The sequence below is a fragment of the Myotis nattereri genome (assembly GCF_964212035.1).
Source record: "Myotis nattereri genome assembly, chromosome: 2".
In the NCBI taxonomy this organism is placed as follows: domain Eukaryota; kingdom Metazoa; phylum Chordata; class Mammalia; order Chiroptera; family Vespertilionidae; genus Myotis; species Myotis nattereri.
This window is the reverse complement of record NC_138076.1, coordinates 205,428,718-205,450,564: the sequence shown is the minus strand read 5'-3', so window position 1 is coordinate 205,450,564 and position 21,847 is coordinate 205,428,718. Positions and strand designations below refer to the sequence as shown.

At 54.7% G+C, this 21,847-nt stretch overlaps 2 protein-coding genes across 3 annotated transcripts in view; one reads left to right on the top strand and one right to left on the bottom strand.

Annotated features, from left to right (window-relative positions):
* Positions 1 to 21,847, top strand: part of SYN3 (synapsin III) — a 419,516-nt gene that overhangs the window by 168,425 nt on the left and 229,244 nt on the right. For both annotated transcript variants that reach the window (XM_081082855.1, XM_081082856.1), the window contains one exon: positions 791 to 880. In XM_081082855.1, coding sequence (XP_080938981.1) covers positions 791 to 880 — 90 coding nt within the window. The remainder of the gene's footprint in view (positions 1 to 790; positions 881 to 21,847) is intronic.
* TIMP3 (TIMP metallopeptidase inhibitor 3) overlaps positions 2,639 to 21,847 on the bottom strand; it is a 54,382-nt gene continuing 35,173 nt past the window's right edge. Inside the window, exons 2-5 of the mRNA XM_081082857.1 lie at positions 15,401 to 15,483; positions 8,419 to 8,530; positions 7,630 to 7,751; positions 2,639 to 6,521 (exon numbers count right to left, since the gene is read on the bottom strand). Coding sequence (XP_080938983.1) covers positions 6,324 to 6,521; positions 7,630 to 7,751; positions 8,419 to 8,530; positions 15,401 to 15,483 — 515 coding nt within the window. The 3' untranslated portion in view covers positions 2,639 to 6,323. The remainder of the gene's footprint in view (positions 6,522 to 7,629; positions 7,752 to 8,418; positions 8,531 to 15,400; positions 15,484 to 21,847) is intronic.

Sequence of the window (21,847 nt, the reverse complement as noted above, 5' to 3'; positions counted from 1 at the left end):
GCCTCCACTCCCCCAACTACGCCTAAATCCCTTTAATACCCTGCACATTTAATCCTTGCAATGCCCTATGAGGTTGGATGTCTCGTTTTCTCCATCCACAGACGAGGACACTGAATTTCAGATACCTGATGTGGTTTTCCCAGGTTACCCAGAACGGAAGTGCAGGAGCAGGAATTTGAACCCTGAGTCTGTGACATAAACTCCTATGCCATGTGCCTCTCTAGAAAGAAGGGCGCGGCAGGCAAGGGACATGGCGTGAATGTCAGCAGGTTTTGCTTGTGTGAGAGGCTGAGGGTATAGGACAGTGATGGCAAACCTATGACACTGACACGTTCACCTCTGACACGCGAACTCATTTTTTTGGTTGATTTTTTCTTTGTTAAATGGCATTTAAATATATAAAATAAATACCAAAAATTGTAAGTCTTTGTTTTACTATGGTTGCAAATATCAAAAAAATTTCTCTATGTGACACGGCACCAGAGTTAAGTTAGGGTTTTTCAAAATGCTGACACGCCGAGCTCAAAAGGTTCGCCATCACTGGTCTAGGAAATGTGCATTAAGTTATTGAGCTGAACTCAATGTGCCTGGCAGGAATGAAGGGGCTGATGCAGCCAGATGAACGAGATAACAGATGCCCAGCTAAGGCCTGTGACCTTTTCCCCGTAGGCAGAGAGCAGCCACTGTAGCTCAGCTCAGAGCCGTCAGACGCTCGAGCCCCGGGGTCACGGGTGGCCCTGTCATACGGGATGACAGGTGTTGACCAATGTTTTCTCCTCTTCTCCCCTAGTTTTCTCAGCTCATTAAGATCTTCCACTCCCTCGGTCCTGAGAAGTTCCCGCTGGTGGAGCAGACGTTTTTCCCCAACCATAAGCCAATGGTGAGTGTCCTGTCTACGCTGCTTATTCGCGTGATCTGGAGTGACACGTGTCTGTGTTCTCCGTCCATTTGGATGGAGGAGGTGGGCCCGGGGTGGCTCTCCCGGGAAGAACCGCAGTGTCTTACGGGACGCCCGGCTGTCCTAAGGGAAGAGTTCCCTCCGCAGGTGGGATTGAGGCCGCAGAACGCATGACCAAGGGGGGCAGAGTTCCTTGGGACTTCAGGGGTTTGGGGCACACAAGGGGACAACTTGAACGAGCATGTGGGGGCCAAAGGTTGATAATAAGGGTAAATGATGTTTCAGAGGCGGGATGTTATTTTGTTTGCACCTGCGCCGGACTTGGTTTCCACTCTATGTTAATAAAAGCGGTAATGTTTGACTGGCATGGATTGTTGAAGGGCAGTTTCCTTGTGTGTCCTCTTCACATTCCAACTTTTGAATACACTTGTGGTTGTCTCTGGGAAGTGGTTGGAGCTTAACTTGGATAGCCTGAGGGCAGAGGTCATGGTCGTTTTAAATGGGCTGGAGCGCTCTCCACCCCGTGGCTGGTGCAAGTTGGGTGGGAGAGTCCTGAGCAGCTGGAAACAGCCCGAGACATGCCTGCTTGTGCGGTTGGTCACAGGAGCCCAGGGCCGTAGCTCCACTTGCCTCAGGAAGCATGGGAGTCTTGGAGAACAGGGTAGTTAATAGGGTATCAGAGGGTACCAGCAGGGGACGGTGGCCTCTGTGGACTTCCAAGCTCAGGCTGCTGAGCGGGACAATCCCATTTGGAGACACTGTTGGGTAGGACTGCAGGCTCCAGGTGGGAGCAGTCGATGCAGCGGGTTGCCATTGATTATCTCTCACTTGCATCCAATGCCATGAGAGTCCTAGCATGCAGGATGTGCTGGTTGGAATAAGAAGGGCGTGTGGAACCCGGCATATTCCAGCAAAGCGTGACCACAGTGGGGAAATGGAGTGTTTATCGTCAAACCAGCCTGAGCATGACTCCTCGCTCTGCCTGCTGACTAGATCCTGGGGAATGAATTCATGTCTGTGAGTCTGAGTTCCCATCGCTGAAAACCACCAGTGATAGAGGAACAACCTCACTGGGTTGTTGACATTTAATGAAACCCTGTGTGTTGAGTGCTGTGTCTGGCGTACGATAGGTGTTCAAAGTTGTGTCGCTTTAAAATACAAGCAAAGCTCTACCCTGGGACATTGTCAGCAATGGGGTGACAATTGGGTGAAGGGTTTACAGCGTCCATTGGGGGTGACAGGTGGCTCTAAGCTCTGGGCAGGCTTTGCTGTCTACGATCAGGCCTCATGAGTTCCTGGCATTGAACTCATGCCACACTCAGAATTCCAGGCAGGCATTTGACATCTTTGCAGTCTTCCCCTCCCCACTTCCACGTGATTGAGATTCTGAGGAAGGAGACGGGCAGGCCAAGTCAGGGCTCCCAGCCGGTAGTGCCTGTAGCACTAGCAGGTAACCAGGTAAAGATCCCAGTTCTGTGGAATGATGGAGAACCGTGGACATAGAATCGGGGAGCAAGGGCGGGGCTGGAGGAGCAGCCAGGAGGAAATCTAAGAGGCCTCTCCTGAAATTCCCCCTGCCCGGGGAGGGACCAGGCCATGGAGGTGAGTGGAGCGAGGGGAGTGTGCAGGGACCTGGAGCCTGGGGCCAGGGCAGGCGGGACCCACCGGCTTCCAAGGCCCTCTGTGACCTGTATCCCCCCGACGGCGGCCAGGACACAAGGAGGCGAGAGACGGCAGGTGTGTGATAGAAATAAAACCACTTTACTGTTTAGAATCAAGGACGCACTATAAAAAGTGAACATTATGCAACATTACAAGACAATATACATTCACGGAATATAAAATTCATAAATAACATGGAGGAAAACTGTAAACAGTGCTACAAAATTTAGCAACAAATACATTCCTTCCAGACAGGGTTTTCTCTGGTTGGTGTCTCTCCATCACTTCTGGGCCTCAGGGCAGCAGACTGGCTGAGGGGGGGGGGGGGTCCCTGGGGGGGGGGCCCTCGCAGCCCCTCCCCTCGGAGCATGGCCCGGTCTCTAAGTTCCTCCCGCCTCCCAAGAGCCACTTGGGCGGCTGCTGAAATCTACCTCTCCTGCCCGTCCCCATTTTGTTTTGCCTCTGCCATCAGATCTTCAAAGCATTTTCCTTGTGCCAAACTATTTTAGTGATATTTTTTAACTTTGGGCAGCCGGGAGCCAAGCACTTGGGTGTCATCGTGGGGGCATCTGTATTGGCCATCGTCACACCCAGGATGACGGGCTGGGGCAGGGGAGGGTACGGTCTCCCTTGGTGTCTCTGAGACAGAGCTGCCCCTATAAATAAATCATTTATTTCTTGAATTGCTCAGGAACCAGGGTATGAAAAATGGTGTTTGTGGGCTGTAGCCTGACCGCTGGGTCTGGGGCTGGGTGAGGAGTCTCCCAGTATTTCCTGCCTTGCCACAGGGAGCATTGGACAGAGCGGCAGAGCCTGGCGGGCTTCCTGGAGAGGGAGGCAGAGAGATGGCCAGGGGACACCAAGAGGTCTTGGAATGACAGCTCTCATGGCCCGGGATTTAGGAGAAATCATGGCTTCCCAATTGGCAAAGGGACCAGGGGAGGAGAGGAATGGGAATGGCCGGCAGACTGCCTGGGGCCAGTTGATGCAGAGCAAGGACATGGAATTGCTTGCCATTTCCCCGCCTCCTGCCTCCTCCAGAGAGCACGGATGCTGACCGAGAGGGGGCCGGAGGGGCCTCAGCGCCAGCCCCTTGTAGCTTCCCCGGTTCGCCAGTCCAGCCGCCTGCGCCACAGAAGCATTTACCCTCCGTTCCACTGTAGAATTTGATTCGGGAAAATGGTGGCATCTGGGTTTCATTTCTTTTTCTCTTAAACACAATGTACACATATTACAGCCTACACATGATAAGATTTAGCAAAATAAAACGTTCACAATATGATTGAAATACAGAAGTGCCTCAGCTACATAAATGACTTTAAATTATACAGTCAGTGAACAGGTGAAATAAACAAAGCTATAGCTTCTGGAAAGCTCCACAGACTCCCTCTGGCAACATCGCTTTGCACAGGACCCTTCTTTGCCCAGGACCTGCTGTCCTCCTCACCGGGGCCTGGCACGTGGGCCTGTGGTTCTGCCCGCTTGTCTGCAGGGAAACCTCAGGTGACTCATGCCAGGCCCCACCCCACATCCTTGCCCGGTGAGTGGAGGGACCCCACCAGGGACCGAGAATGGTCAGATGCCTCGTGGAGGGGAGGCTGACATCCGACTGTGGGTAGGGGAACTTGTACAGGTTGGATTAGGGGTTCCACCTTGTAAGCCTTTGAGGCTGAAATAAAAATCTTAAAAAACATCAAGTCTGAGGCCCACCCCTTAAAAGACTGCTGACCGCAGCTCCTTCTGCTCACACTGCCCCCTGGGGATGGCAAAGCCTCTGTTTCCTGCGTGCCAAATGTCACGACCGCAAGGTGAAAGGTACAAGGCAGTGGCCTTGATCCTAAGGAAGCCAGGTGCCTGTACTGTCTCCCCCGCACCACCTCCCCACCGCCCCCCGGGGTTCCGCCAAGCACCCTGCCTGGGCATTTGCGTGTGTGCGCGAGACATCACAACGTGTTGCCTGCCGTTGTTCTCCTGTGTCAGTGGGCAGCTGTTTCCTAAAGCGGAATGAACTGAAGATACAGATACTAATAGAGGATAAATACCCATGATCTGGAAAAAGGAGAGCAGTCATGTTCCATGTCACCATCCTCCCACCCCCCATTCTGAAATATATATGATCGCCTGCTCTCCGCATCTCATCTCAGCACTAACATTTAAAATACTTTTATTTAACTGGAGAGTTTATATTATAGTTTTATTCCAAAAAAAAACACAACAAAAGAAAACCCCTACAGCTGATGACAGAATCAGGCTTCCCCAGTGACCACCCATTTAAGCCCATGCGGTGAGGCCCCCAGGAAGTGGCCTTCACCCACCCGTGAGCTGGGAAAGACAAGCCGGCCCAGGGAAGCTGGCCATCTGGCCTTGGCAGGGCACCGCAGCCTTCCCTCCCGAGCCCAGCCCCCGACCCACACTAACTCGCGTCTCCCACCGGAGCCCAGCCAGTAAGGCAGTGAAATGAAGGCCCTGAACATGAAGCGGGAGAAAAGGCCAGGGGCAGAGGTCAGGTGACCCCAGTTAGAGGAATGCTGAGGGTGTTCAGAATCTCAGACTTTAATTAAAATGAAAAAAAGAAAAGAAAAAGTCAACTTGGAATGTCATGATTTTCTTCCAACAAGCAACAACAAAATAGAAGAGATTAAACTATTGGTGTATTTAACAGCATGGAACAGAATTCTGTGTCCTGTAAAAAAAAAAAATCAGCTTATGTCCCCGTGTGGGTATATGCAAATGTGTATACAAACACAGCCTCCTCGGTGAGCTGAATGTTACCTTGGAAATAGTATTCTCTAACCAAGTCTGTGTGGCTACAGCTGTGGATAGTGTATATGGTGTGTGTATTTGTCCAATTTACATAAGGGCAAGCTCCTGGCCACGTTGACGAAAGAGTTCTCCAGGAGGGAATCTCAGGGGAGGCGGGGAAAGGAAAGACATTCGTCTTGGTTTTCACCGGAGCTTTTGTACAAGGCAGGCAAATAGCCTCCTGACCTCAGGCAGATGTTTAAGTCTTCACCGGACTAAGAAAGTTGTTATTGCAGCCTGGCTGTTTGCTCCAGACTCAGAGACATCTGGTCTACCCGAGCATCACGGGACTGGGGGGGATTGTGTGTGCTGCATTCTCTCAGACCCTCTCTCACGGTTCCTCCCTGCCCCCTGCGCCTCTTACATGAGAGACACACAGACAGACATAGTCTGGTTGGAACATGCAGTAGCATCCCTCGGTGTGTAAGATCTTCCGCATACCTGGAGTCTAGCTGGTTGCTACCCTTGACTGATCCTCAAACAGTTGGCTTTCAGCAGCGACCTTGTCTGTGTCCTTTCTGGGCTGGGATGGAGGAGAAGGGCAGAGGGAGGAGGGTCTAGGAGATGCTGGGGGGGGGGGGGAGGGAGGCGAGGAAGAAAGCAGGGTAGGCATTACAGTGCCCACGTAGGGTAGTTTTTTGATTTTTGTTTTCCTAAAAAAATATAGATTATGTTATCACGAAGAGGAGGGGTGTACATTCCTCATTCTCTCTGGCATGGCACCAAAAATTCCTGGGTGGAAACGGGGGATGTCAAAACCGAAAAGAAGGCGTGGGGTGGGGCCGGGAGGATGTTTCCGAATAAACTCCATACGACAGCACAGACTTTGCTTTAAGTGTTCGAAGTGCTAAATTTGCGAGAAAAACAGGCACTAATTTCATTGTCATCATTTGGGAAGAGTTAGTGTCCGAGGGAAGCTCAGCGGGAAGGGAGGGTGGTGAGGCGGGGCAGGGCCTGGCGCTCAGGGGTCTGTGGCATTGATGATGGTTTTGTCTGGGGGGGCCCATCCTCGGTACCAGCTGCAGGAGCCACCCTTCTGCCGGATGCAGGCGTAGTGTTTGGTCTGGTGGCCAGGGTAGCCGAAACTCGCGGCCATGTCGGTCCAGACACACTCGTTCTTGGAGCTGACAAAGCAAGGCGGGTAGTAGCAGGTCTTGATCTGCAATTAGGTAACAGCCGTCGATTAGCAGACTCTGCCATGGCGGACCCAGGCCTGATGCCGGCCCAAGGCAGGACTCCTCAGAACCTGGGACCACGGCAGGGGGACCCCAGCCACCGCGGTCCCTTGGTGAAAATTAACATACTACTGCTAACTCTTACTGAGCAACTACTGTGCGCCAGACATTCTGCTAAAGGCTGCGCTATGCTCTTCTCTTTCATTCTGACAACAGCTGTCTCTCCCTTTTACAAATATGGAAATAGAGGCTCAGAGAGGTTAAGCAACTGAATGGCGCAGCCAGGTCACACAGCCAGAAAGTGGTAGCGTTAGACATTTGAGAGAGCTTCTCTCTCTCAAGTGGTAACAAGCCAGGATGGGCGATCTCAGTTCTTGTAGGGAATTAAGGAAGCGGATTAAAGCATAAACTTTAGGAGTTCAGCTGCCCTAGGCTGGTGGTCATCAGACGTAGAGAGCTGTGTGACTTAGGGCAAGTTAGTTAGGGTCTCAGAGCCTCTAGTTCCTCATCTGTAAAATGGGGAGGATAGTAGTAAAAACTGCAGAGTTGTTTTGAGAGTCACGTGAGAGAACAGCCCAGCTCCCTCCAACAGCAGGAAGGCTGCGAGCCTTGTCCCTGTGCCCGGGTCAAGGGATTGGGCCTGGCTCAAGAGTCATGTTCTGTTGTGTGTGGCATCAGCAAGCCAGCTCTCCTCCCCTCTCCCCCAGGGTGGAGCCGCCAACGAGTCAGCTGCTCGAGTGAGCCCACTTGGCAGGACCTGCCAGTGTAAGGACCCTGTACCTGCCACCAACGTGAGCCGAGGGAGGGGCCAGGGAAGCTGAAGGGCCCTTGTGCCCCAGCAACTGCCAAGGGGGCAGCACAGATGGACGGGAGGCAGCGGATTGCAGCAAGAAGGCACTCTGCTCTCGCCTTCTCCGCTCCTCGGCCTGGGGACAGCATTCCTTCCACCCCTGCTCAGACCTGCTCCTCTGCCCCGGCCCCTGCTCACTCCCTTCCCTACACCAGGGCCCAGCACCCAGTGCAGCAGGAGCTGGTATTTCTGGAGCTGAGAGCCAGCACTCCCCACCCCCACCTGCCTGTCCCGGGGCTTACCTTGCAGTTACAACCCAGGTGATACCGATAGTTCAGCCCCTTGCGCTGGGAGATGGTGAGCTGGTCCCACCGCTCCACGAAGTTGCACAGTCCTATGTACACCTTCCCATCGAAGATCCGGCCTGGAGGAGGAGAGAGGGCAGCAGAGGCAGAGTTGTTTTGGGGGATCCCAGCAGAAGGGGAAGAAGCCACACCTCCTGAGTCCCCACGGTGGGCCAGGGACTGTGCTCAGTACCCTTCCGTCCTGAGATTGTATTATTTCATCCTCCCCTACACCTTTGGGGATGGACTGAGTCCCCGTTGTCCCGATGGGGAAAACCAACTCAGAGAGTCACTCAGACCATGGAGCTGGTTCCAGGGGCCAGCTCTTCACTTCCCACATCAGCGGCTCCGGGCTCTGATTTTGTCATTTCCTTTCTTACACTGACGGCCTAAAGGGGGTGGAGGTGAGTTTCAAAGACAGACCTCGTAGGCTGACTGTGAGGTGGAGAGGAGCGGGGACTGGCGACCCCTTTTCATTTACAGCAGCGCAGAGACACCAAAACCAGGGGATCTCCTCCACGGGGTCTGGGGTGGAGCTGAGACAAAGCCAGCCTGGGTGCAGCAGCCTCAGGGTCCCCCCACGGGCTGCGGGAGGTGCCCTCAACCCTACACGCTCCCCACAATTCACTGGGCGCAGGCAGAGGTCCTCGGGACCCTTCTGGTCAGCCACTCCTCCTCCGTCCTTCTGAAGTGAAGGACCCGGGGGCCTTGGCCAAACCCCGGCCCAGCTGCTAAGTTGGCCGTTACCTGTCAGCAGGTACTGGTACTTGTTGACCTCCAGCTTCACGCCACAGAGACTCTCGGAAGCTTCCGTGTGGATGTACTGCACGTGGGGCATCTTTGTGAAACCTCGGTACATCTGTGGGCGGGAGGAAGGTTGTGAGAGGAGGACCGGGCTCTGGAGTCCGCTGTCACATGGTCTACAGCAGCGGTTCTCAACCTGTGGGTCGCGACCCCTTTGGCAGTCAAACGACCCTTTCACAGGGGTCGCCTAACACCATCCTGCATATCAGATATTTACATTACGATTCATAACAGTAGCAACATGACAGTTATGAAGTAGCAACGAAAATCATTTTATGTTTGGGTCCCAACATGAGGAACTGTATTTAAAGGGCCAGAAGGTTGAGAGCCACTGGTCTACAGGAATCTGATTCCCCCGACTGGTCATCGCGAGGCTGGTCACCAACCCCCCCCCCCCCCCCCCCAGGTCCTTCGCTCCGGATGAAGCCACCTCGTCTCCTCCCGACTGAGCTGGCATTGGCGGCTGCCCAGAGAAGCCTTCCCATCCAGCCAGTCGCACTTCCCATTCCAACCCCCCACAAATGCCCCTCCAGGGACACCCCTTTCTAGAAATCCACAGACAGCTTTGCTGTGAAAGGGGTCTTCCTTGCCTCCCCAACCTCAGGGCCTGAGCTCCGAGAAGGCAGCCAGCCAGCATTCTCTTGACGTCTTGGTGACATGTCCCAGTGTATGGAAGCTCACATTCTCACATACATTCCCTCACTGTCTCCTCCCAGGAACCTTAGGAGGCAGGTACCCCTGTACCCATTTTACAGATGGGGGGCATGAGGGGACTCAGAGAAAGTCTGTTTGGCGAAAGTGGAACTCAAGCCCAAGGTTCCCCGCTTCTATTCCTCTGACCGTCGACTGAGAGCACTGGTTCTTTCACCCCAGATAAAGCACAAAAGCACGCACACAGCTCCTAGGTGGTTAACTAAACCCTCTATCATGGTCAAACGGCGGATATTTGGGCATTTTTGTCTACAACATAATCTAATACAGTCGTTCCCAACTGCAGGCGATGCTATCCCCAGCCCAGGAGATACCTGGCAATGTCCGGAGACATTTTTGCTTGCCGCAGCTGGGAGGTGGGGTGGAGGGGCTGCTTTTGGTGGATGGAGCCAGGGATGTTGCTAAATATCCTATGATCTACGAGACAGCTCCCCCCACCCCCAGCAAAGAGTTCTCCTGGCCCCAGATGTCAACAGTACCGAGGCTGAGAAATTCTCCTCTAATCCCAACCCACTTAAACCCATGACAGTCCTATGAGGCAGGCACTGTTAAGTCCATTTTATAGATGAGGAGCCTGAGACCCAGAGAGGTTCATGGCTTGTCTGAGGCCACATGGTTGATAGATGGCAGACGTAGGGGTCCAAGCAGGGGACTGTGCTCCAGAGTCCATCCTCTTAGCCATTATCCTATGGGCCCACCCCTGTGCGCACTCACAAGTTCATGCTCAGGGAACTGGTGCAGGGAACTGCCTGGTGACCACTGCGCCTGCTCTGTCAGTGTGCGCTCAGCCACTGGTGTGAACGTGACGGAGTCTGAATCCCCTCGGTGCCTCCAGGTCAAGCCCGCGAGGGTTACATGGGTCCGGATCTGTCACTGAACTCTGTGCCTGGGAGCTGCTGGGGGTGGGATGGGCCCCGAGGGGCTGCTCCGCCCCACGATCCCTCCAGTGCTCAGAACACACAGGCCCTGGGTGCTGGTGGTCTCCAGGCGGATGCCAAGGGTTTGCAGGAGGACAGAGCCTCTCCAGGGGCTCCTGGCATGCGCTATTCACTTACTGGTGAGAATTAATAAAAAGCCAGACCTCATCTCATTGGTGTCTCACCCTAGGGCCTCCCGTTTGGTCTGATGGGCTATTTGTTTTCTCTCCTTGTCTTCTTTTAAGTGGCGAGCAGCAGGCGGGGTAGGTGGTCACTAGGAGCTCTGCCATCAGAAGGGCTCTGTGGGAGGGACGGAGCTTGGGAGCCCTGCCTTCGGAGGGGAGCGCTCTGGCGATTGTGTGCAGCCAGCAGTGCAGATGGTTCTCATTCACCTGGCCTCCCTTCCTAATCCTCTCCTCCTGAGACAGCTGCCGGGGGAGACGCCGCCAGGCGCTGCGCGAAGTGCTATCCGCACACCGTGTTCGGTTATGCTGTGGGGAGCAGGGCCCCCCACTTCCTCAGTGCTAGGTGGCGCCTCTCCGGCTTCAGCGGGATCCGTGCTCAGGAGTGCCGCTGTGTGCCTCCACCCAGGATGGCCGTCTGTGCCCAGCGCCTTCTCGCTTTGGGGTGGAGGACCCCTGAGTGTTGGGCCAGTCTTTCAACCCAGGCCTCGCTCTAGGTCTGTCTTTTAGGCCTCGTCCATTGGAGCCTCAGTTCATTCCCTGTGGGTCTTCCCCCTTCATCTCCTCTTTGCTTTGTGGTGAGAACCGGCCCCTGCTGAGAGTCCCGTGACTTCGCTGCTCAGGAAGAGCTGGACCCGTCAAACCCAGCCTGGCTTCGCCGCTGATCTTGAATTTGCAGGAGCCTTAGGTTAACACGGCTCTCGCACCGGCGCGCAGTCAGACTATAATGTGTCCCAAGTGATCGCATCTGACAAACTCAGTGCTGCCTGGTGGGGTCCGTTCTGAAGATAACAATATGGTAAATGTATCCTAAAGGCATATTTTACTCCTTCTGTTGTCTTTTCTTTATATTAGTCCTATCTTGACCTACATATTGATCCTAAAGGGTCCTTAGATCTGCTGTCGTAGAGACCCAGAATTGGCTTGACAAATTTAGGAGGGTTACAATAGGCTTATCATGTCCTGAAGTCTGAGAATTGGAGGATCGGGACTGAAAGGATGCTAAAGGTAACCTAATCTAGCCAGTGCAGTGGAGGATTAATGGTAAACCTGGGTTTCTGGAGACAGAGTCTTGTCCCTGCCTTGTGTGAGCCACATGGACAGCGACTCAGTTTCTTCATCTGTGAAATGGGGCAGCGCACTTATTCCAGAAGATGCTGTTGAGATAAGTGACTTAGAATAGCACCCAGTGCACAACATTCAGTAGAAGTCGCTTAAAACCAGGTAAACTAAAATTCCCAAGGAGCGGGGCAAGGTTTGGTCCCCTTCCCACGTGTCTTTGCCCAACCTCCTCTCTTCGTGCCCATAGTTAGAGCTGGCGTGGAACTTCAGGTGTAAGCGAGTTGTCCCTTCTCTCCCCCAGCTTTACTGAGGCATCGTTGACAAATAGAAAGGGTGTGTATTTAAGGTGTACAATGTGCTGTGTTGATAGATGTGTACCTGGTGAAGTGATGGCCACGATCCAGCTACTTAGCACATCCATCCCCTCCTAGCGTTCCTTCTGTGTGTGAGACAGCACTGAAGTTCTGCTCTCAGCAAACTCACAGTATACAACCTGCACTGGTAGCCAGAGTTCCCATGCCGGCCTCAGCTCCCCAGCATCCTTTCATCCTGCAAAACTGAAACTTTGTACCCATTTCCCCCACCTCCCAGCCACCAGTGACCACCGTTCTACTCTCTGCCTCAGAGTTTGACTTTTTTCAATTCCACATCAGAGTGAGACCATGCAGTGTTTCTTTCTGTGTCTGTCTTATTTGACTTAGCGTGCCTTCCAGGTTCATCCTGTCGTCACAAGGGACAAGATGTCCTTTTTAAAAGCTGAATGCTATTCCATTGTGCATGGGCATGTGTGCGTGCGTGCGTGTGTGTGTGTGTGTGTGTGTGTGTGTGATTCTACAAGGCCCTGGGCTCCCACCTCGGTAGTATCTACACAAGGTTGCAAGGAGTTTGCTTCCGTTGGGGTGAAGGGACACAGTGTGAGGAGGATGTTTCGGAGTCTGAGGGCATCTATCAGTATCTCTGTGGTGCCCACGGAAGACCACTGTGCTGCACGCAAGCCCATTTACAGACCAAGCAGCCGAGTTTGTAGCTAGTGCCTGACGGGGACCAGACCCATGGCCTCCCTCTCACAGACTGCTGTCTGGCTGGGGAGGCAGAGCCTGAGAGTGGAGCCGGCCCCTGCACACGGCTAATGGGACCCAGACCACGAAGAGTCCCAGGCAGAGGGAGGAAGGGACTCTGTGTGCTGGGGAGGGGGTGTCAGAGGCTGGAGCCGGAGCTTCAAAGGCTAGACCCTGCTATTGCTCATCCCATCAGACAAACCGCCAAAGGAAGGAAGCCCCCGGGGTCCGAGCATTCCAGTCGCCCAGCGGATCTGTCTGTCTATCCTGCCAGAGTCAGGACCTGCACAGCTTCCCCATGGGATGCGCTGGGACATATTGTCCCCATGTGCTGTCCCTGCAGCTGGCCTGAGAGCATGTCTCTGCGGCACCAGCGGCAGCCCCTGGCAAAGCAGACTGCTTTCCCATGGTCCTGATAGGAGAGGCGGTCCCCATAGATTACAGCGGCCACTTCTGGAAACTTCCACCTTTGCACCGCAGCCCCGTGGCTCAGCTCCCGCTAATCTCCAAGTTTGGGTTTGCAGTGAGCTCCCTCAACATTCCAGCAGCACCCCACCCCCCAACCACCACCATGCACCGTGGGTCTCTGCACACTAGAGATGTGTCCGAGAGGCTATCCAGAGGCTCTGGAGTGAGCATATGGGAGGGGTCTGCCTGTCTTTCATCTGGGTGAGAGGGTTTTTGTTTGTGGGGGGCGAGGGGGCGGTAGAAGGGAGCGGGGAGGGGGATGGCCAGGGGGGACTTTGAGAATGAAGAGAGAGGCCCAAAGGGCGACTTGACTTCTCAGGTTCTCCAAGTTCCCGTAGGCTGCTTTAAGGGAGCCCTTGCTCCCCCAATCTCTGGGTAGATGCTAATCCGCTAGAATAAAGCGCCCAGGGACCCGTGCCAAAGCCCATGCAGGCCGGCCTCCCGGCCTCTCTCCCTTCCCTCCTACAAAGATGTTTTTGTTACACTCTTTGCAGGATGTTGCAAGTCAAGAGTTACACTGCTACGCGGCAAACGCACAAACTCCAGCGAACCTCTCAGTTCCCTGGGGGACTGGGTACACACGGGGTGGGGGGACCCCCAGAGTGGGCGGGAATGATGCACCCTGCTGCTGATCCATCTCTCTGGCAGGAGAGTTGGGGGGTCATGTAAAGAACACACAGAGTGGGAAGGAATCCTGACACCTCGGCGAGGGGACCGGAGCTGCTTTTCATTAACGCCCGCCCCTGAGTAAGTCATTTCCCTCCGGGTGCCTCAGAAGTAAAGGAGCCACGTGCTGCCCTAATGCCCAGCACCTGGTTAGGAGCCTGGGCGGAGGCTGGCGCATGGACCGCAGAGGACCAGCGTCCTGGGAGTGGGGGCGGGTGGCTCTGAAGCTGATGGGCGAGCAAATGTTATTTGGCCTCCAAACACCTCCCCCCGAGTGGCTGGTCTGACACCCCAGAGGAGAAATAGGACATCTGCCCAGAGGAAGGGCCTCTGGCCATGCGTCCGGGCCCTGAAGGAAGGAGGGGAGCCGGGCAAACCTAGGAGCCACGGCCTCCCACCCTCTCCTGGCACAGAGTCTCCCTGGGCAGGGCGGCGGCGGGGCGGGCAGGGGGTGTGCTTCCTAAGCCTCCGCCCTGTCTGACCTGCCTGGAGCTGCGCAGTGGGTCTCTGGGTTGTTGTTGCTCTGCTCGGTCCCCCCTCCGCCCTCTGTTCTCTCTCTCTGGCCGTCGGAAGACATAAGCGGGTCCCATGACCGCGCTCGGGCAGCCAAGGGCAGCTGGCCAGGCCTGGCTCTGGACATTACATAACCAGGAGGCTGTGGATGTTTCCAAATCAAAGCAGCAGGTTCTACCCCCACTTAAGAGTGAGGCCCGCAGGTCTGCCTCGGGGATGGACGGGTGCTTCCCGGGGCTGTGCACCCGCCCTCACTGCTGGGGATGCAGACGTGAGCAGGGAGTAAAGGGGCTGGCAGTTCCCGGGGACCTGAGTGCACCCATCTTGAACTTCTGATTCGTCACCCTGTGTCTCCTCTCCCCGCCGGCCTGCAGTTCCTAAACGCAGGAGCCCTGCTTTCCCAGGAGCCTCCACGGCTCCTGGCTACAGCGCTGCCCACAGGGAGGTGCTTACAGAGGTGGCTGATGGGCCAGCTGCCACATTATCCAGCTCCTGAAACAGCTCCTGTTTAGAAGGAACATGGCCAGTGTCCCAGCATCTGGAAATGCCTCAGCCATAGGGCCCTTCGGGGCACGGAGCCCACCCCGTGCTGCTAACACAGGGCAAAACCCAGGCCCAGGTGAAGGAAGGCTCCAAGATCAGCGAGCTCCTCGGGAGTGGAGCTGAGACCAGGAAGCAGATTCCCTAGACTTTGAATCTTTTCCTTCAGGCGGCTCCTTAGTGTGTGCACCGTGGGACCATGCTCGGGACAACGCTTAGCTGTATGAATAAGCCCAGCAAATGATGCTAACTAGTTGGGACGCAAGAAGACAAGGGAAACTGGGAAAATAGGTCAGAGGGTAGAGTCCCTGTCCCCCGATGAGGTTTCTGTGACCAGCACAAGCTCAGTGTAAAGCGTTGAGGAGGAAACCTCAGTTGCAACGTCAGTGGCTGCACAAGACCCGTGGGCATGGCTGAAACGCAAAGTCAGGGCTTGAAAGAGCCGTAAGACAGTCCGGCCCAACCCCCTCATTATACAGATGGGGAGACCGAGGCCCAGCCACGGCTCCCAGGGAGCTGGCCGAGGTCTCATGGTTACCAGGTAACGAGGCTGTCTGCTGTCTGGATCCAAAGCCCAGCCTCAGAGGGACCCCACCTGCTCAGGCTCTGGGATGAAGCAGCCACCGTCCCCGCCCTCCTTTCCACCCATCCCCTGCTGCTGCCTCAGCAACACCCTCTCCAGCCAGGCAGAAGGGCTGGGGCTGGGGCTCGGGCTCAGAGAACACACACCAACCCTGCCCCCACAGCCAGGCCTCTTTTGGCAGAACCGACCCAGAAAGCCCCCTGAAGCCGGGCTGCGGTCACTCACCTTCATCTGCTTGATGGTGTAGATCAGCGTGCCGTAGGGCCCCTCCTTCACCAGCTTCTTCCCCACCACTCTGGCCCGGATCACTGCAGAGAGAGGCAAGGCGAGACAGGGAGGAGGTTAGGGACGCCTGAACCACATCATGCACCACATCTCGGGTGCCCTTCCAGCCCCCAGGGGGCCGGGTATTGCTTTCTTACCGTTGAGCCAACTCGAATGGGTACCTGTGTGTATCAGAGCAAGAACTCAGATGAGGTATACTGGGTGGGGAGGGGAGGGCGGGGTCAGGAAAGGCAGTTATTACTCGGGTTAATCACTCCAACATTCACAGTCGCCGCCCAGGAAATTCTACCCCCGGAGGAGTGTCTGGACTCTGTTCCACCACAATCCGAAATCGACTTCGCATGTTAGAGCTTCGCGCCCTCCCTCCATTGCCCATCCGACATCACATGGTCTCTCCCAGAGTTACTCTCTTTCTACCAGTACCTCTTCCTGAGCCTCTTTTGGGGTTCTTCCTTTGTATGTGTAAATTCACCATGTCCTGCAGGTTTACAGGGCTGCCATGCACCCCAGACTCCCTTCCTGCCCCAGGCAGCATCTTGATGGGATCCTGGGTACCCGGCACTCAGACGGCCAAGGATGCAGTGGCCTGTCACTCATGAGGGTGTGGCGGGGGGCAGTGCTGGGGAGTGCGGGCTCAGGAGCCCACTGAGCTGGTCCCATCCCAGCTCTGCTCTGCACGGCTGTTAGGACTGTGGGCCAGTGACTTTGTTTCTGGCCTCCAGTTTCCTCCTCTAACGAAACCAGGACACCAGGGGCACCCGTCTCCTGAAGGGAAGGGACCAGGCAAGACAGTGCGTGTGAAGCGCTTGGCACCGTGTCCTGGCTGCGGTGTACGTTGCATGAATGTTACTTTCACCGTGATTATCATCATTGCCCAAAACAGAATGAATGGACTGACCACAAAAGGACTGTTTCCAGGAAAATAGCTCCCGTTTATTGCACACCTACTATGTGCAGTAGTACCTCTCACTTCTTCACTTCTCACAACCACCTGACAAGGGGGTTGTTAGCATCCACATTACATAGATGAGGAAACAGACAGAGAAGTGAAGCCACTTCCTCTTTCTGAAGGTAAAGAGGGTGTAACCCCACCCTTGTCAGGGAATGGGAATGAGGATGAAACAAAAGATCCTGTGAAATTTCTTACTATCGCATCTGGGAGAAAGAAGGTGGCGCTCAGTCAATATTGCGTGACTATGAATACGAAAATCAACAGACAGAACCAGGGTGACAGAAGGGTTGACTTTGAGATCATATAAGAAGCTGGGCTTTCTCTTTTTTACTTTTTGTGAAAAAGAAGCTAGTCTTAAGCTGGCGGGGGCGGGGCGGGGGGGCTGCCACAGGGCAGAGTCTGCATTAAGGGGGTCTACATGCTAAAACCTTGACCGGAATGGAATGGATTTTGCATGAATAGCAGCTATGCTTTGAATCACAAATTGAACACACACACACACACACACACACACACACACACACCTGGTAGCTCCATGATCCTTCCCCATTTGGGATGTCCCACCATCTTTCTCAACTCATCACCTCTAATCTCATAAAAATGTATGACGTCACCAGTTAGGAGAACAAACGTTGCCCATCCGTTCTCACGATGAACATGGGTTTCTTTATATTTACTGGGAACCAGTTCCCCCATCCCAAGTGGATTCTGTCCTGTCCCTTCCCAGATGAACTCGGATCCTACTTTCCCGGTCACACGTGAAGTCCGGACTCGGGTGAATTAACGGCCCCTCCAGCCCTGCTTGCCAGGGATGGCAGCCCACGGAGCCCATTGGCAAAGTGAGCCATTGAGCGTAGGCAGCTCGACTGGGGAGGCGGCGAGCGGCTGCTTCCAAGTCTGCTGTAGAAACGAGAGGCTGGCAGGACCCCAGGCTGGGCTCCCCCAAGATCCTGCCTGCGCCTCTGCGTCCAACTTCACAGCAGCATCCTCGGCAGGGAGCCATCCTCCCCGAGGCCGGGACGGTTTCCTCCGCACGGACTCCCACGGGCAGGTTGTAGCAGCTTAACTGCTGGAGCAGAAAGCACAGCTGCCAGCACTTTCCTATGGGCTCTTCCTGAATTCATTTGGCTCCCTCTTCTCCTGCTTCATCAACACGGAAAGAAGGTAAACCAGGGAGCGAGTCTTTGCCTGGGGGGCACATAGCAGAAGTCCTTTAAATAGCAACAGCTACTTTTCCTGGCTCTCGAATGGCTTGGCTTCATTTGGACATAGCATGTCATCAGCAGACCTGTCCCGTAAGGCTGGGTACTTCAGTTCCTTCCTTACCCCGAAATGGCCTGAGCCTGGAACCTTTTCACCGGAGACTAGCTCAGTGAAAAGAGAGTGCGTTTTGTAGTCAGGGAGCCACATCCGAGTTTGAGTTCCACCCTTAGCAGGTGGCCTCAGGCAGACCCCGAGTCCCCAGAGTTCTTTCCTCCTAAATCTGTCTGATTGTCTTGGCCCGGTGCCCCTCACGTGACTCACAAGTGATGTGCTTGTTACTAAAGGAGCAGAAAGACGGCAGAGATAGCATCGAGGAACCGGGGCCCCTGAGCTGGGTTCAAATCCCAGCACAGGCACTGTGTGACCTCAGGGAAATGGCGAACCCTTTCTGTGCCTTCATTTCCTAGCCTCTAAAATGGGAATGATGGTAGCGGTACCTCGTCAGGTTGCTGTGAGGGTTATGAGCAAGACTGAGAATATCGGTAGCCCAGCCCAAGCCCCAGGTGTCGCCTCTCCCCGTTGTTAACATTGCCGCCACTACGGTGACTCCCATCGTCACTGGTCCATCCTGGGCACCTTCGGGCTTCCAGCATGCCCTGTGAGCTGCGGCCCGGGGGTTCATCTCAGGATGTGAAGAAAGGCAAGCTCATCAGAATACTGTGGCCTTGCAAAGTGTCGGGGAGAGATTGGCGAGGGGGGAGGGGAGCATTCATGACTGATCCGAACACAAGTGCCCGGAGCACCCACTTTTCCACGGACAGCTGTTCCCTCTCATCACCGCGTGTCACCCAAGTGCAGACTGCCAGGGTCTTAGTCCAGTGTTTTCCTTACAACAGAGCTGCACTCAAGTTAAACAGCATTCTACCTCCTAAATAGGCTCGCAAAGTCCTTCCAAAGTCAAGTCTCTGGCCAACTCCAGATCCGCCTGTTTGGTCTGTGAATGTAATATGTCTTTATTTGCTTCAGTGTCTCCTCTGCAATTCAACTGTGTGCTATTTTTTGCTTTCCTTTTTGGAAACAAGCATGCTGCTCCCAAGGCATTTGCTGGCCTGGGGGCCATGATGGGCAGGAGATGTATGGGCAGGTCACGGTGCCTGGGGGCCATGATGGGCAGGAGACGTATGGGCAGGTCACGGTGCCTGGGGTTCACAGTGGGCAGGAGAGGTGTGGGCGGGTCATGGTGCTCCAACAACAGACGTTTCCAGACTGGGAGCTGGCGACACACCGGGCGTTCCCGCCACCTCGATGTGGCGGCTGGAAGCCAGCTTTATAGATTGGCGGGCTGACACCGGGGTTTTCTCTGTTCTCCCTCTTGCTGGAGAGTGGCCCACACTGTCCACCCAGTGTCCTCCGGCAGCTACGCCAACATGGGTGTGAACCGGGTTGGTATCCGGCGAACTGGGTTGGGTGCTGGGAGGGTGAAAATAAGAAATCAAAGCCTCGTTTCCTGCCTTCGCAGAGTTCAGTCCAGTGGGAAGCCCGAGTTTAAAAGCTCCTGCTAGAGGGCTGGTGGCCAAGGTGCCGAGCACTAGTCGGAGGAGGGGGTGAGGTTGCAGCCTGAACCTCAGCCTCAGAGCCTCTCATGCTCCTGGGGGGGAATCTGGGCTTTTGGGGGAATGCAGCTCAAAAGCAAACACAGTGAAGAGTTTTTTTAACTTGAAAGTGCGTGAGAAGAAACTGGCCAGGCTGTGTGTGCTTATGTAAAAAGATACTTTGTAACCCTGAAGCTAAAGCAGAGGGCACACTGTCATGTTGCTGATGGCGATTCCCTGTAGATTAGTAAGTGTGCTGATCGGAGGAAGACAGCAGGGACCTGAAAGAGGAAGGAAGGGTGCCTGCAACCCAGCTCCTCTAATGGTCACTTGTGTTTATTTCCCCGTCATCGTCCTCGCAGGGTGGCAAAGGAAGGGTCCTTTCTGAGGCCAGATGCTCATGGCAAAGATGATAAGCAGGTGACCCCTCAGCAGGGAGGCCCACAGCCCACCTGGCTCAGCCGCTGAGCAGGTCCCTGGCCCTCCGCACCCTGCGTGTCAGTCTGTCCTCCGAGGGCAGGCCGGGCTCCCCTGCTCCTCAGCTGCCCACCTGCTGGTTAGCCTCCGCTCAGTGCATTTCATCGCAGCACATCAGTAAGTCTAGAGGAGAGGGAAGGAGCTGCAGCTACCGCTTACCGAGCCCCTCTGTGCGCCAGGCAGTACGAACATGTCATCTCACTTGTCCTCATGGTAACCCTGTGAGGTTACCACATCCTCTTGACCACCCCTCCACCCTCTCCCAGTCTCTCTCTCTCTCTCTCTCTCTCTCTCTCTCTCTCTCTCTCTCTCTCTCTCTCTCTTTCTCACACACACGCACCTCCATTAGTAATGAGGATCGACAAGTAATCAGCATTAGCAATATAACAGAATATCATCTGTTTAGCACACGATGTCCCCCATCAAGGCTTCCATGGAGGAAGAAACAACTTAGAAACCACAAAAGCCGGTGCTCCTAAGGTTTCCCACTGCACTGGAGTCTGAGGTCAGACTGATGAGTTAGAGGAGACAGTGTATCTGGAAAAAGGCACTGCGTACCCCTGCAGCGAGAGCAGGTGACGTGCTGTCACGTCACTGACGGTGATCTCCTGCAGGTCCTTAACTGTGCCGATCGGAGGAAGACAGAGGGACCTGATAACTTTCCTCATCCCCTGAGGTCTTGTCTCCACCTTCCACCGCCCTTCCCAGGGTCCTTCTCATGATCTGCTGCCTCTTCGGTGACGTCTGTGCTTAAGCAAAGAGCCGTGGGAACTCAGAGGGGCCGGAGAGGCCTGCCCAGCTGGGTCCTTCAGTCGCCAGCCTGTGGCTCACCACAACCCCAGCCCCTCCACAAAGACTCAGAGCTTAAAAGATCAGTACAGGCGGCAACCAATCGATGTTACTCTGTCTAAAGCATGTCTTTGGGTGAGGATTTTAAAAAAAAAGATCAGCTCACAAAAACCCCTGGAGACGTGGCTGTGATACACTTGAGTGAACAGGCACAGAGCATGTGGGACCTGGGTGAAGGCCCTGCCCTGTTCCTGTGTGACCTTGTGCAGGTCACTTCCCATTCCAGTCCATAAGGTGGGAGTGATGTTAACCCAGCCCCAAGGGTTCCTGGTTGACCCAAGCTCCTTGCCCCGCCCCCTCCACCAATGCAGCCCTTGTCAAGGTCAGCCATGACCTTCGTGGTGCTCAGTCAGGTCAGCAGTGGGTCGGTCCCTTTATCCTCCTCTTACTCACAACCAGCCTATGGCTTTCACACCATCCGTACAATGGGCAGCTCCCACATTTCTACAGCCTCCAACCCAGAGCTCCCATGACCTTAATCCATACATCCATGAGTCTATATAGCATCTGCATTTACATTGGGAAGTTTAGCCAACTCAGCCCACCCCAACCTGAGCTCCAAGATGGCCCTCCCCCACACCTGGGCCTCCCGTCCGTCCCCTTCCCCATCTCAGGAGACGGCAGCTGCTTCACTCTAGCACCCAGCCTCCTCACCACTCCTCCATCACCCCAACACACCCCAGGGCCTTTGCCCTCGCAATCCCCCTGCAGGGACCCTCCTCCCGGAGTAGCCACACGACTTTCTCCCTCAACTGTTTCGCCCTCAACTGTTTCAAATCTCACCTGGTAAGGGGGCCTCCCCTGGTCCCCCCACGCCCCTCAGACTGGCCTTGCTGTGACAGTCCATGGCACTCACACTATCTGACATATTATCTACCCATTGTTTGTTCATTCACTGGCTCCCCCACTAGAATGGGCAGGTTCTCTGTGTTACTAACTGCTATAGCCAGGCTGGCACAGAGCAGGCCCATATTCATGTGATGAATATGAAGCTAAAAGTGCCACACACGGAGGATGATTTAAAAAAAAAAAAAAAAGATACGTAGCTCCCCTGGGTAACCTCTGGCGGATGACCAAGTCTTCCTGAGCCTTATTCAGTCAGAAGGGGTTGGTGGACCCTCGCCGGCTTGGCTCAGTGGATAAAGCATCAGCCTCCACACCAAAGGGTCCTGGGTTTGATTCTAGTTGAGGGCATGGACCTGGTCGGGGCTCGTGCAGGAGGCAGCCAATCGATGTGTTTCTCTCACATCGGCATTTCTCTCTGTCTCTCCCTTTCTCTTCCACTCTCTCTAAAAATCAGTGGAAGAAGAAGGG